Consider the following 14,053-nt stretch of genomic DNA (forward strand, 5'->3'; position numbering starts at 1 on the left):
TCATCTGTCTACTCTGTCTTGAGTAGTAATTTACTAATGCCATATAGTCTGTCTTTTTTTTGGAAGAAATATAGCACCTCCCTTGAGCTCTATTAACTCTCTATAGTCTCTTAGGTTTCATTTGGATAGGGAGAAAAGGACAGAAAAGAAAGTATTCAGAGAGAAAGAACGGTCATTTCTTTCATTTGGGAGTTTAACAAGACAGAAGAGAAGTGAAATGAATGGATAAAAGTCTCCCTCCAATCCAATTGTTGAAAATGTTTCCGCCCAAAAGTGGAAAAAAAAGGACGAAAACTTGTTGGGCTCCAAAAGACATTTTTAATATGTCAAGTTTGTCCTTTAAAAGTTGATACAAAAATTTATTATTCCCAATATATCCTAAAATTGATTTCTATAAAAGCACCGCAAAGGTTTCTCGGTCATGTGTCCTGTACTTTCAATACTTCCGGCGAAAACTTGGCTTTCTTCCATTTTTCACCCATAATTCACCAAACAAAAGGTATTTCTTTAATTCACCAAACAAAAGGTATTTCGTGTAATAGAAGAAACCCATAAAGAGCTGATATGCTATGGGTAATTTCTTTTTGTTTTTTTACTTTCACGTATTTAATTTATGTTAAATATAAAATCTACTAGTTTTCATTTCGTAATAATATTAGTGTAACACTTTTTGAACTTGGCTTAATTAAATTTATGTATTTAATATAAATTAAATGATTTAAAGTAAAATGCTCATAAATAACTAGTATTTTATTCATATAATGAAAGAAACTCGTAAAGAACTGGTATGTTATGGACAAATTTTTTTTTACTTTCAAATACTTCATTTATATTAAATACAAAACATGCTAGTTTTCCTTTCGTAAAAATATTTGTGTAACGGCTTTTGAATTTTATTTGCAAATATTTATGTATTTAACATAAATTAAATGATTCAGAATAAAATATCCATAAAAACCTGGTACTTGACTCATATAATAGAGAAAAGCCATAAAGAGCTAGTACTTTATGGGATATTTCTTTTTTAAAAAATATTTAATTTATATTAAATAGATAACCTACTAGGCATTTCCGGCCAATATCAAAAATCATATATCAAGATTACCTAAAAGATACTACAAGGACTTGAGGCGATTTATATGCATGCAAGAGAATCGAAGTCCACCAAGAAATTTGTTTTATTATTCACCTTGTGGGAATGCAGATGTAATTATTTTAGAAATTTATCTTGTTCAAATATTCTATTTATGGGAACAAGAAAGCTAATTTTTGGACTTTGATTTACAAATTGAAAGGGTAAATATGTAAAGTTGTATTCTCATAAAATCCTTTCTTTCCATATCTCTCCAACTCTCAAATAAGAGAAAAATATTTCTTTTCTTTTCTTTCATTAAACTCCCAAACGTAATATGCATCTTTCCCCTTCTCTTCCTTTCTTTCCTAAGCTATCTTTTCTTTTCTGTTTTGACCACTCCCCTAGTCTTTTCTATTTTTTAAGATTTGCCTCTAGTTGTTTGTTTTAAAAGTTTTCATTAATAGCTAGTTTGGGAGATGAGATTTGAACAGAAAAGAAAGGAATAGAAGAGAAAGACTGCATCTCCCACGTTTGAGAGCTTTAAGTGGAAGGAAAGGAAAAGAAATCGACGGAATTGAAAGGAGGAAAAAGTAGCTACAGTTTAAAAAAAATTTCCGGCCCAAATCGGGCAGAAAGCAAAGGAAAGCACGGAAAGGCAGCAAAAAGTTTTTTAAATTGCCCATTCTACCCCCAAAAAGCTATTGAATGAAATATTTATTTACTTATGTATCCAAAATCACTTCTTTTCTTTCATAAACTCCCAAACAACATTAAAACCCTTTCCCTTCTTTTCTTATCTTTTCTTTTCTCTCATAACTTAATCTTTCTCTTCCTTTCTTTTCTATCCTCAACTCACAAACTAGCTATAAGTTTCGAACTGAAAAATGTTAATTGTCTAGCTTAATAATCTTCTTGTTTAGTTGAGTTGTAATTGGCTTTAATTGGTTCCCTCTCAGCGATGGATGTCTTGCAAAAAAGCAGTGAAAGAATCCCTTTGAGTCAGAGGCCTGAATATGCCGATGTGAAGCCTGTCGCCCAGGATGACGGTCCAAATCCCATTGTCCCTATCTCCTATACTGATGAATTTAGAGAGACAATGGACTATTTTAGAGCAATATATGTAACCGATGAGCGGTCTCTTCGAGCTCTTCAACTCACCGCCGAAGCCATCAAACTTAACGCTGGAAATTACACTGTTAGTTCTTGTTTTGTGTTGATGCATGCTTATATGTTTAGTACCGGGAGTGAGAAATTTTTGATGCAAGAGCCTATTGTTTTTGCTGTTTAGGGAATTTTGCAGTAAATATTTTATGATAAACAACACAGAAGAGTCTAAATTTTGACCTTTTTCTGCTATTTTAAATTCTCACAACAAGACCCCTTTTGTTAAAGTGATTTTTTGAATAATCATGACATGCGTGTTTGCTATCTTGTTCATGAGTTCTTGATGTTATTAGATGGGCCCTTTAGGCTCTTGAAGCTTCGGAAAAAAGAAGAAAATATGGAGGGGAATTATTTTGTGAAGAATTATGTGTATTAGGCATTTATTTTGTGTGTCTGTTGATTTAGGTATGGCAATTTAGGCGGCTAGTACTCAAGGCGCTTAATGCTGACATGAACAAGGAATTGGACTTTGTGGATGGCATTGTGGAAAGAAACTCTAAGAATTATCAGATATGGTATAGCTACTTTTTTCTTCTGCATTTGGACCCTTAAGTAGATAATTGCAGTTTTGTTGTTTATTGTACCTGGTGCAATTGATCAAGGACAAAGTCTAGGTGCCTGCAGACTGAATTGGTGAGGTCATCCTTTTGACAAATAGTTTTCTTGTTTTATCTGCCTGTCCTCTTATTTTCTCCTCGACTCTTAAGCTTTTAACAATCATATTTGTGTGGAAGCTTTGTTTCATTTAACTTCTCGGGTTTGCTTGAATTCTTTTTGTTGCTAAGGAACTTTTCTATGCTGGGACATTATTCATTTCCAAATCTAAAAATACTTAATACATAACGGGAAAAAAAGGATTATCTTTGTACTAGTAGTATTTGGAAAGTTATCAGCATCCTTTGCAATACCTATATCCTGTCAATTCGTATCATGTCAGTTATAGTTCTTTGGTTGGTAAAATAAAGTGTCATAATAAGATGCATAGTTGAATGGAACATAATCTGACATGTAGTTCAAACATACAAGAGTAAGCTACTAAATTTGAACATAGAACTATTGGCTTGGGATATTATCACACGGACAAGCTATTTTGATATTGAATTTTGCTTAATTGAATGGGAGGCCCTATGGAGTCGGTGAGGGTTTAAAATCATAACCTGACATGTAATTTCAAAAAAAGACCAGTGTCCATCTGGAAACCAGCGAAAGCTGGATTGGATTGCTTGCTTGAAAAAAAAAAAAGAATGGTTTTTTTTTATTCTTTTAATACATACATTTGGCACAAGCATGCATTCAAAACTTTCCTTTTTATGTTGTTTCATCCAGTTCTATTGTTGGTTAGTTTCAAATCATTCTGTTTTTAGGGACTTGAAACTAATTAGAAAAATGACTTTCCAGGCACCATAGGCGTTGGGTGGCTGAAAATTTGGGAACTGATCTTTCCACTAGGGAGCTTGAGTTCACAAAGAAAATTCTTTCTAAGGATGCAAAACATTATCATGCCTGGTCTCATAGACAGGTAATTTTGATTTAGTATTATTCTTTATTCTGTTCCATTCTTTGAGGTGGAAGAGTTCTCAATTGCCTTAAATGACAATCACCATGTTTGCTCTGGTAAAGGAGGTGTAAAGGGACTTTTTGTTTGGTATGTGTACATGAAGAGACTGAATATCTAAATCTCTTGTGCAGTGGGTCCTTCAGGCACTTGGCGGATGGAAAGATGAGCTAGCCTATTGTGAACTACTCCTCAAAGATGACATTTTCAATAATTCTGCTTGGAATCAGGTAAAGAATGATGCTTTGGTTTGGATTAGATCCTAAATGTCATGATGCCTATCTCCAAATGTCATCGGTAAATAGGCCCCTTTTATGTTTTGGTCTACCAGTATACATTGAGTAATACAAGATGGTGTTGGCTTGAAAATAAAAATTACCAGGTAAATAAGGTACGAGATCAAGAAAAGCAATTTATGCAAGTCCGTGAAGCCAGTTACTGTAGAAAAATCAAAGAGAGCCATGGCTCTCTGGCCAGTCTTGACGTCACTTTAAATATTCCTCCAGTTTTGATATATATTTTGCTCCTGTTTTCTCCATAAAACCTCCACTTGTGCTAGATGCCTAGAACAGGCCCAAAGCCACTCCAAATCCTCTCCTCTTTTCTAATCGTGTCAGGTGGACTATCTAGAGTTTTCTTTTTTGTGTCAGCATTGTTATTAGTAAAATCTCGCATTTCATCTCACATGATGACTCATTATGCAACTTCGTGACCAACTTCATGTAAAACCTTCATTGTTTTAATGTAAAACTAATTTAAATTTCCAAGTTCATGACTAGATGTTCTTGAAAATTCTTGAAAACAGGGAAAGAAAAATTCTGACTAATCTGATTAACAACGTTAATGTTTTCGACCCAATTTGTGCTAGATTGAATATTCGAAATCTTTTCCTAGTTGAACTGATTAAATCTTAGGTATTTCCAGGTAAACCAAACTAATTAGTTAGAAGCTTATCAACTCAAACCCTCTGATCTTATGCAACACAATTGTATTGTGCTTATATGCCTATTTTGATATCTTGTTCACAAAATCATCTGTTATTTGTTCTGTACTGATAGATAAATATGTAAAGTATTCAATGTGTGTCGGTGAACGTATAAAACCCGAGATTTCAAATTCAGCTGTTTATGATCCATAAACAGCTGATATGCTATGAGGAGGTCATGTTTTACTTGTCCTTGCATGATCTCTTGTCACAGTGTTGTACCTTTGTAGATTTCTACATCTGAGAAATCCCATGTTGAATTATTGGTTGCAGAGATATTTTGTTGTAACAAGATCTCCTCTCCTTGGAGGCCTGGGGGCAATGCGGGAGTCAGAAGTAACTTGTACAGTTAATGCAATTATGGAGCATCCTGAAAATGAAAGTCCTTGGAGGTACCTTCGAGGCTTATACAGAAATGATACACAGGCTCTAGTTAAAGACCCTCAAGTAGCGTCAGTTTGCTTAAAGATTTTGACTGCCAAAAACAATTACGTGCACGCCCTCAGCATGCTTTTGGACCTTCTCTGCCATGGTTTCCAGGCTAGCCTGGAGATAAGAAATGCTGTCTATGGTCTTTCTGACTCAGGTGCCCAAGGTTCTGATTTGGTGAAAGTGGTCTGTTCCATCCTAGAACTTGTAGATCCAATGAGAGCAAACTATTGGAAGTGGCGGAGGAACATGGCGCCTGCTCAAGCAGCTCAATGCTTGAAAGATGATGGATTGACTGGTTTGAGTTTATAAAGGTGCCCATAGATCTTTCGTCTTATCTTACCTTATTTCTCTACTCGTTGGTATATTATCAGAGGAGAGAGATCCTACATAGAAAAGAACTTCTTATGTGAAAAGTCCTTGTGTTGCTCTTGACACCGCCATATTGAACTATCCTTTTGTTGTAACACCACCATATTGAACTACCCACTGTAGCTGAACCTGTAATTTACTCGATTTGAGTACCGGATAAAGGATGCAATCGAAACATATATAAGCTATGCAACTTGGTTTCTTCTGTCTTTCTATTTACACGATATTGACGTGTTTTTTTTTTTTTCATAATGTAGCGTCCTCCTCCATAAGATTTGCAGAAACTGAGTTTTATGACAATGGGATGCTCCCCACCTATTCCATTCTCACCCTTTTTGGGCTCTAGACCGCAAGTTTCTGGTAACTATAGGCGTTTCAATGTCACTACTGACAAGCATTCTAGGAGAAATTAAACTAGTGTTGGACTTTGTCGGTTTATATTCCTATATCACTTGTTTGCAAGTAACCTTGTCAGTTTGTCTCAGTGGTTCACTAATTTATGAAATGTTAGAGATGAATTTGTTAATGTTTCAGTTGATGTCTTCGCTGTGTGGTTGTGATTATACTAAGCTGACTTGAACCTTGCACAGTGACCATTCATCGGATATGAGATTGTAAGCAAACTTGTATAACCAAAACAAAATAGCAATTTGTATAATACAAAGATTTGGTTAAAAAAATTATATAATATGTATCATCAAGGTTGTTTCGCATGACAAAAAACGTTAGCATTTAAATCTGAGCAATTCAGGCAATCCAATTAGCACGCTATGTTAGTATGCTTTAACTCTCCAAACTGCAAACGGAACAATGCTGGGAGTTCGTCTCAAAGTATTCTTTTCCCTAAAATATGTTAATGGAGAAGGTAATGTCGGGTTTAAAAAAAAAAAAATTGCATTGTACGACGGGAAGAAAAGGTATTGCAGTAGGCCAGAGTCAAGGCATTACCGCATTGCCTCCAACTTTTCCAGTAGATTATATATCAAATTAGAAGAGACTTACAGTGATAAAGAAATAAATAATGAAATTGATTATTGAAATAGGAAAAAAAACTAAATATGCAAAATTTGTCATATTTTATTTGTTGTTAAGAAAAACTTTTATATTACATGATAATTTCTTTTATTGGATTAGAAATTTTTTATTATGATTTTATTGTGGAAGTAGAATTTATTCTCTATATTTGAGATATTAATATTTTTATGGTCATAGGAGAATTGTAATGGTGGTTCTAAATCAAATTAACTTACATTGAAAAAGTATTTGAACATTGATATTTAATTTGGAGGTATAAAATTAGCTATCAATGGGATTTTGTATGTGTATTTTTTTTTAATTTTGACAAGTATTGATACTGTGTATGAAAGTTGGGATTTTGTGGATGCCCACTTGTCACGAGTTGCTTAAATTTCTATAAATCAACACACCATGCGGTACTAGTGATCATTTAAAACTTGAGTTATGAACGGTTTACTGTGAGGACCCGCAAATTTCTTATGTTTTTCCTCAAAAATGCCTTTTATTTGAAAATTATTATTTATTAAAGCCTCCTACCCAATTATTCCACAATAAGTGCAGATAAACCTAAAAAGTAGGGTTTCACTCTTCGTTTTCAAGATTGGAGCAAAATTAGGGTTTTCGCAATTTTTCCGCCGGATGAATTTTCGGTATGGAGCAAGGATCAAATTTGGTGATTAAAAGTGACTTTTAAGTGGACAATAATATGTGATTAGGAGCAATGATATAAAGTTAGTGAATGGGAAGTAAAAACCCTAGTACGTGTGTTTTTAAGAAAAACGGCGCGAACCGGCGGGTCCCGCGCACTACCGATTGAACGCACCAATTGACCACCACTTTCTTATCATACAAGTTTATTGATATTTGAGCAAAATAACCTCTTAATTGTCAGCTTGTTTGACCGAAAATTAGAGGCTAGAAATAGCAAGGAAAGAAAGAGAAAAATGAAAGGTGGAGGTGGCGACACTTGTCGCCATCCTAGAGTTTCTTGGCCAAGTGAGTAACTAACCTTCTTAAACCAATTTTCTGCACTTTCCCTTCATCATTTCTGCTCCATAGCTGACCAAAGAGAGAGAGGAAAGAGAGAACAAGAACAACTTTCTTCTTCTTGAATCTTAGCAATCCAAGTGACAAATCAAATTTCCAAACCGGTTAAAGTGCTAATTGTGAGTTGGGAAGCTTGAGGAACCAAGAAATATCAAAGGGGGTGAAGGATCACTCTACCAAGCCTTGCTTTTGAGGTACCAACATTTGATCATGATCTTTGTTGCTTTGAATCTTGCTTTAAAATGTTATTTAGCTTAAGTTTTGGCTTGATTTCAAGATGTGCAAGTAGTTGTGATGATTATTGGATGAGATATGCAAGTTAGGGTTTAATAATTTTCTGCCTAAACTTGTTGTATAGTTAGTATATGTTGTATATAAGATTATATAAGGGGCTTTGGTAGTGATTGGAACAAGAAATTTGAGAAAGTTTCATTGAAGACCAAAAATTCCAGAATCTGGAAAATTTGTTCCCCTTTCTGTCCGGTTTTGTAGCCCTATGTTAGAGGTCGAATTGGCCTTGGTTTAAAACATGAAAGTTGTAGGGAATGACATTTTAGAGGTGCCTGCAAAATTTCAGGTCAATCGGAGTAACGTAGAATGAGAAAAGACGGATTTACCCTTGCTGTCCTGTTTCTACCCGAACCTGAGAATTGCGATTGTAATTGGTTATTTTGGTTTGGAATGCTTCAGAATTGGTTGTTCTGGTCTTCTAATGAAATGTAGCCCTATTTCTAAGTTTTCATATGGCTTTGGAATTTCTGGATTTGGACTTATGTAGGCTGTTTTATGATGTTTGTACTAGAATACGGTTTGTGAACCTGTTTTGCGATTCTGGTGTAGTATGTTACATTTTTGACATAGTTACACTCGAAATTGGACTAAGTGGCCTTCTTCAACATTGTAGACCCTTAAGTCCTGAATATTCCTGTAAAATTTCAGGTCAAACGGATTATGGTATCATGAGTTATAGATGAAATACTCAAGCCTGTTTTGAACATCAGGTTCTGTGCGTTTTTAGTTTAGCTTCTGCCCGTGACTTTTTCAGTTTTGATACCGTACGATCTGGGTGGTGACTCTTTCATAAGAAATGTAGATCTTGGTTTTGGCTTCGAAACGGTATAAAGTGCGTCGAAATCCAAGTTCCGTAGCTTCCGTTATGACCCAAACAAGATCGATCGTCAGAACTGCCTTGTATCTGGACAGTTCTGATGGGTAGTATGACACTCAATTTTCGTTCTGTTCTGAGTTGATTCAGGTCTTGGCCAAAACATCAAAGTTTTAGTCTTAGGTCTCAGCTTTCTAATGCCTTTGAAATTTCCTGATTTGGATTTGTGAGCTGGGAGTTATGGTCCAGCAAACAACCCTATTCGTCACCCTAAGACGTAAATTTCTGGTATTGTTTTCTACAATTTTGACCTGCTTCCATTCAGATCTAGATTAAAGTTTCTTCAGGAGATTTGTAGCCCTTTCTCATAGCTTCAAAACAGTATCTCGTTCACTTTGATCCGACTTTCCTAGCCTAATCTTTGATCAAAACGGTTTGAGATGGCAGATTTGACCGTTTCCTTTTGCCGTTCCGCGCACTTGCATGTGCCAATTTTGCCGTTTCCGTACTTGAGTGTGTCGGCTTTTGCCGTTTTGCTTGTTTTAAGTATGTTAGTAGCCGTTTGTGATATATTGTGATACAATCTTCTATTTCAGACGGTGGTGAGTTAGGTAGAGCCGGTGGGGCCTACTAGCTACTTTTTGCGACGTGAATTTTGTCCTTTTGTTATCCTTGTTCGTTGAGTAAGTATTCAGGCCGCTCTTACACGTTAGTTGTTTATGTGTTTCGATATGTATGAAAAGGGTACCTAGGCGAGGGTGTACTTTATCGCACTCGACCTAAACCCTAATTTGCGCACATATTTGTACATGACATATGTATATGAATCATTTTGGAACTAAACCCCTTGAGCTTGTGGCTCGGGGTGACTTTCGAATAAATTTTGTGAAGTTTGTGAGTTTGGGGCCCGATCTCAATACCTAGATGGACTATTCGAGCTGGTTAGGGTTTGGTCGAAGTCAGTCCAACTTGGTTTGAGGTCACCAAGTTTGTGAACCCGGTTCACTGAGTATGTGGATCAAGTTTGTGACCCGAGCTTGTGATTCAATCTCAAGTTTGTGATTTCGTTCGCCTGGGCAAGTTTGTGAGATGACTGGCCAGTGAGGGTGATAAGGTGTTCGGTGGGTGTACAAGTGGAGCTCTACGGACCTTATTTGTGATCGACGGAGTGTCGGCAGGAGATCATATACGGCACATGAATTGGCTTTGGAGCCACCCGTATCCTTATTATGTAATGTTACTTTTCTGCTTTTGCTTTACTCTTACTGAGTAACTGTTGTTACGTGAAATTTATGCTTTTACCCCTGTTTACTTACTAAACATATACCTTACCTCTTTCCTTTTGTTTTCCTTAGCAGGGGGCCGACGCGGGGATCGCTCGGGAAGGTGTTTAGTGTTTCGATTATAGACGAGTGAACTTGTACTTGTTTTAGTTGACTAGTAAGATGTGTATTTGAGTTTTATCCTGTAATTTATTTGAGAACTGTAGTGCTTGAGTGAGTCCCGACGAGAGTTGGGCAGGCGGTCCGCCGAACCCTCTGGTTCGCCTTAGGGGAAGGCAGGGCCGTCACATTTACTAGTTCAACTTTACATCCAAATGTGCGAAAATGTGCAGAATTAAAGTAGTAAGCAAAGAAGAAAAACGTTGAAAACTAAGAAAAATTTGTATTGCTCTTATGAACACTTACATAAAATTGTTTACAAATGAGGAGGTTTCACCTATTTATAGGTAAGTTCAAAAAGTTATATAAGTTTTTTAGAGAATTTTACACTAAATCCTATTTCTAGAACTTTTTATAGAAGACAACTCTTATGTATAAAACTTTAGGCTATTCTTGAACAATCTAGAATGTTTCGGAAGTCTGTATGGCTTACTAACTACTTTTAGATCTTATACTTGAATGATTGTTATTCGTTGATTTATACAAAGTGTGGAAGAAAATGATTGAGTATACTATATTTTTCTTTCTTAACTTTATACAAAAGGAATAAGGATAAAGTGAAGCTTCAAGATATGGAGAGTGGACAAGGTAGGGAAAGAAAAGAATGTAAAGCTCACCAATGGTGAGAGAGGCCCGAGAACAAGAAATAGAAGAGAAGCGGATCAGAAATATCATCTAGCCATGCGAGTTGGTTCCACGTAGAGGTGTTAAAATGGGTGATTTGGACGGATTTGGGTTAGGTAAAATGGGTAATGAGTATAAATGAGTCAATCCATTTATACTCATTTAATTAGATGGGTATAAATTGGTAAGTCAAAAAATGAATTGGGTAACCCAATTACCCATTTATAACCCATTTATTTTAATTTTTTGTAAACTCATTTAAATTTATTTTTACAAACTAAGTTATCAATTTATACCGCTCTTTGTACCCATTATTAATTTTAAATATTTACTTATAATGTTCAATAAGTTTAATTACCAATTTTTTTCATTTATACTCTCTGTCGCAAAATTATATATTATTTAATAATTGAATAATAAGAATAAAAAAATTTGAACTAAGTACTATAAAAGTTAATATAAAATTTTAATTCAAAAATTTTGAACCCCTAATATTTTTTTTCATATATAAATTTAAAATTTCATTGTAGAAAGATAAGAAAATAGTCTAAAACTTATCATAAATTGGTAATATTAAAAAATGAGTAAGTTAACAAATTAAGAGAAAATAAAATAATAAAATAAAATCAACAAATAATAATAATAATGAAACAAAAGTAGTTAACATCATGACAAAATGAAAATTTTGAAAAAAAAATGGGTGGAGGAAGAGAAGAGACTTGGAGGAAGATAATTCTAAATGAGTTAATTAGATTTGATGAGTTACCCAATAATATCCATTTAATAAAGTGAGTATTATTGAATAACCCATTTATATCCATCTACAAAAATTTAAGATACCCATACCCATCTATTCATGGGCGAGTATGGGTAAATTTAATTAAGTGGGTTAGTTTGTCACCTATAACTAAACAGTAGGGGCTCCACTTACTGAACACAGGTGAAACTTTCTTTTTCAGAGGGTAGCGAGGGCCTCTAATCTGTCCTGCTGCAATCTCTTTCCCATTGATTTCGAAAAATCTTAAGATCCAAGCGGTCAGGTACGAAAGAATTTCTCTCTCTCGATCTCCTATTATGCGTTCGATTTTGTTGTCTCTCCTACTGATCATGCGAATTCTTTTATCGATCAAATTAATTTCCTATCATCTTGAAATTTCTGCCTACGACGATTTAAGATATATTTGTATTTCTTTTGCTTGGTGATTTTCCGGATCAAAAATTTCTTTTAATTGCTATTTGCAGATCTTAAATCATAAGTTCTTGCTAATGAATTTGTAACCTAAATTCTGCTTGCGATTTTGTCGTCTCTCCTATGAATCATGTGAATTCTTTTATTTGAATTCTTTTATCGATCAGATTAATTTCCTATCATCTTGAAATTTCTGCCTATGACGGTTTAAGATATATTTGTCTTTTTTTTGCTTGGTGATTTCTCTTAATGTACATTTTTTTTGGCCTGTGCAGAAGTCATGGCAGGAAGCACAGACAAGAATAAAGAAAATGGGCCGTAGCGCTGCAACAATCACCAACAATGCAAGAAAAGTTTTCAGTCTCTCTAGTTGCTCTCTAAACACAACACCAAAGTCCACAGTCTCTCTCTTAAAACTGCTAAAAAGATCTATGCTCCCAACAAGTCGTTGAAAAAGAGTAAGCTGAAATTCAAAACACACCTAAAAATTCAATTACTTGTGGATGGAACTTCCACGTTCATGACTTCTTAAAGTGTCTCCACTCATTTTGTGAACTCATTTTCTTTTTCTTTTCAACAACAACAGAAAATTAATTGCTCTATTAACATCATGAGATCTAACACCATCAGAAGATAAAAGTAAAATGGATAGCAATCCACATTGAAATTCTAGTTTAGATTAAAGAAATCAAATTATGGATACCTTTTTTGTCAAGATAGAATTTTGATAAATTGATTAAATTGAACTTAAACAGCATTGTTTGTTTAGCACAATATGAGAATACGATTTCCAAGACATACACTCACACGCGTTGGTGATGTTTTTTATTGCAATGCCTTCTGGAAAGAACTCAAAATTCGAGAGCATTTCAAGAATTATAATCCAAAACTCAAATTCTATTTCCATGCAACATTTTAGCTAACACCTTGATTGCATTTACAGGATCACAAATTCTCCATCCTAACCCAATATAGGCAAACCCAAAACTTGCTCATATGAATTCAGCACAACAACAACAGTACCAATTCAATACCAAATCTCAACTAAAAGTCACAGACCAGCAAAATAGTTCGACTAAAATACTTCAATAAAGAATCTAAACTGTCGACAAAATTATATGCATAAGAAAGAAACAGAAGTTACAGCTTTTGGAGTTACAGGTAGAACGGGATTTACACTATTTTTTTTCTGATGATATTTGACACAGTAATGGTGGATGATTCCGGCAAAACGATGATTTCTTTGCCTCATTTGTTCCTCAGATTTGGTCTGCTTTTACTATTTTTTCCCTTGAATTTTGACTCACTGTTTCATTCATTCTTTTTTCATCCCCTCAGCTTTAAGGGTTTTGGTTTTGAAACCTGAGAAGGGTTTTCGAAGCTGTAGGCTTCTTACTGCTGATAATTCAAATGCTCGAAGGAAAAAGAATCGAAATAGATTGTTAGACAAGTGAGGGTCATGAGATTCCGTTCCGTTTGAGGTTCCGTTAATCTGAAATTTGAATAGTGAAACATAATTTGTCGAATTTTAAGTACTGAAACAAATATATAAATCTCTAAATCTTAGGTTGTGCTTGATAAAACAGGAGTTTAAAAATTGAAGTATGAAAATTTGAATCTATTAAATTAAGGAATTGTTAAGTACTAAAATTTGATACATTTGAGTGTATATTAAAACAAGGGATAAGTGAATAGTTTATCACTTACTTTTGAAGCAAATTTTGTCTAATAAATTAGGATAATTTCAGAAACCTCTCATGGGATTTTTAACAATTGCAGAGAGCTCCCCTCAAATTTATTAAATTACACCCACCTCTCTTGCTTTTACTGTTTTATAACAATATAGATCCAAAAGACTATTTTTTTTTCTCAAAAATCCTAAACTACCCTTTTTGTACAAAAATTTAAAAAAAAATTATTTTGCCAATTGCTTTCTTCCGTATTTCAACCAAATCCACTATACTAACAAATTAGCCTAACAAATAGTCTAATTTCAAATGCTAAACCCAAGTAATTCCATCATCATAATCATAGAATTGCTTCTCTCAA

At 34.5% G+C, this 14,053-nt stretch overlaps 1 protein-coding gene across 2 annotated transcripts; it reads left to right on the top strand.

Annotated features, from left to right (window-relative positions):
• Nucleotides 1-1,848: 1,848 nt before the first annotated feature.
• Nucleotides 1,849-6,113, top strand: LOC113690519 (protein farnesyltransferase/geranylgeranyltransferase type-1 subunit alpha-like). 2 transcript variants are annotated; one of them, XM_072051458.1, is made up of 6 exons: nucleotides 1,849-2,270; nucleotides 2,645-2,754; nucleotides 3,638-3,758; nucleotides 3,929-4,024; nucleotides 5,053-5,522; nucleotides 5,838-6,113. In XM_072051458.1, exons 1-5 carry the CDS (start codon nucleotides 2,034-2,036, stop codon nucleotides 5,518-5,520), a joined length of 1,032 nt encoding a protein of 343 aa, XP_071907559.1. In that variant the 5' UTR covers nucleotides 1,849-2,033; the 3' UTR covers nucleotides 5,521-5,522; nucleotides 5,838-6,113. The 2 variants fall into 2 exon arrangements, with proteins under 2 accessions (XP_071907559.1, XP_027064253.1); XM_027208452.2 differs by lacking the exon at nucleotides 5,838-6,113 and having other exon boundaries at nucleotides 1,850-2,270; nucleotides 5,053-5,785.
• The last annotated feature ends 7,940 nt before the right edge of the window (nucleotides 6,114-14,053 follow it).

Source organism: Coffea arabica, chromosome 5c (assembly GCF_036785885.1).
Source record: "Coffea arabica cultivar ET-39 chromosome 5c, Coffea Arabica ET-39 HiFi, whole genome shotgun sequence".
Lineage (NCBI taxonomy): Eukaryota > Viridiplantae > Streptophyta > Magnoliopsida > Gentianales > Rubiaceae > Coffea > Coffea arabica.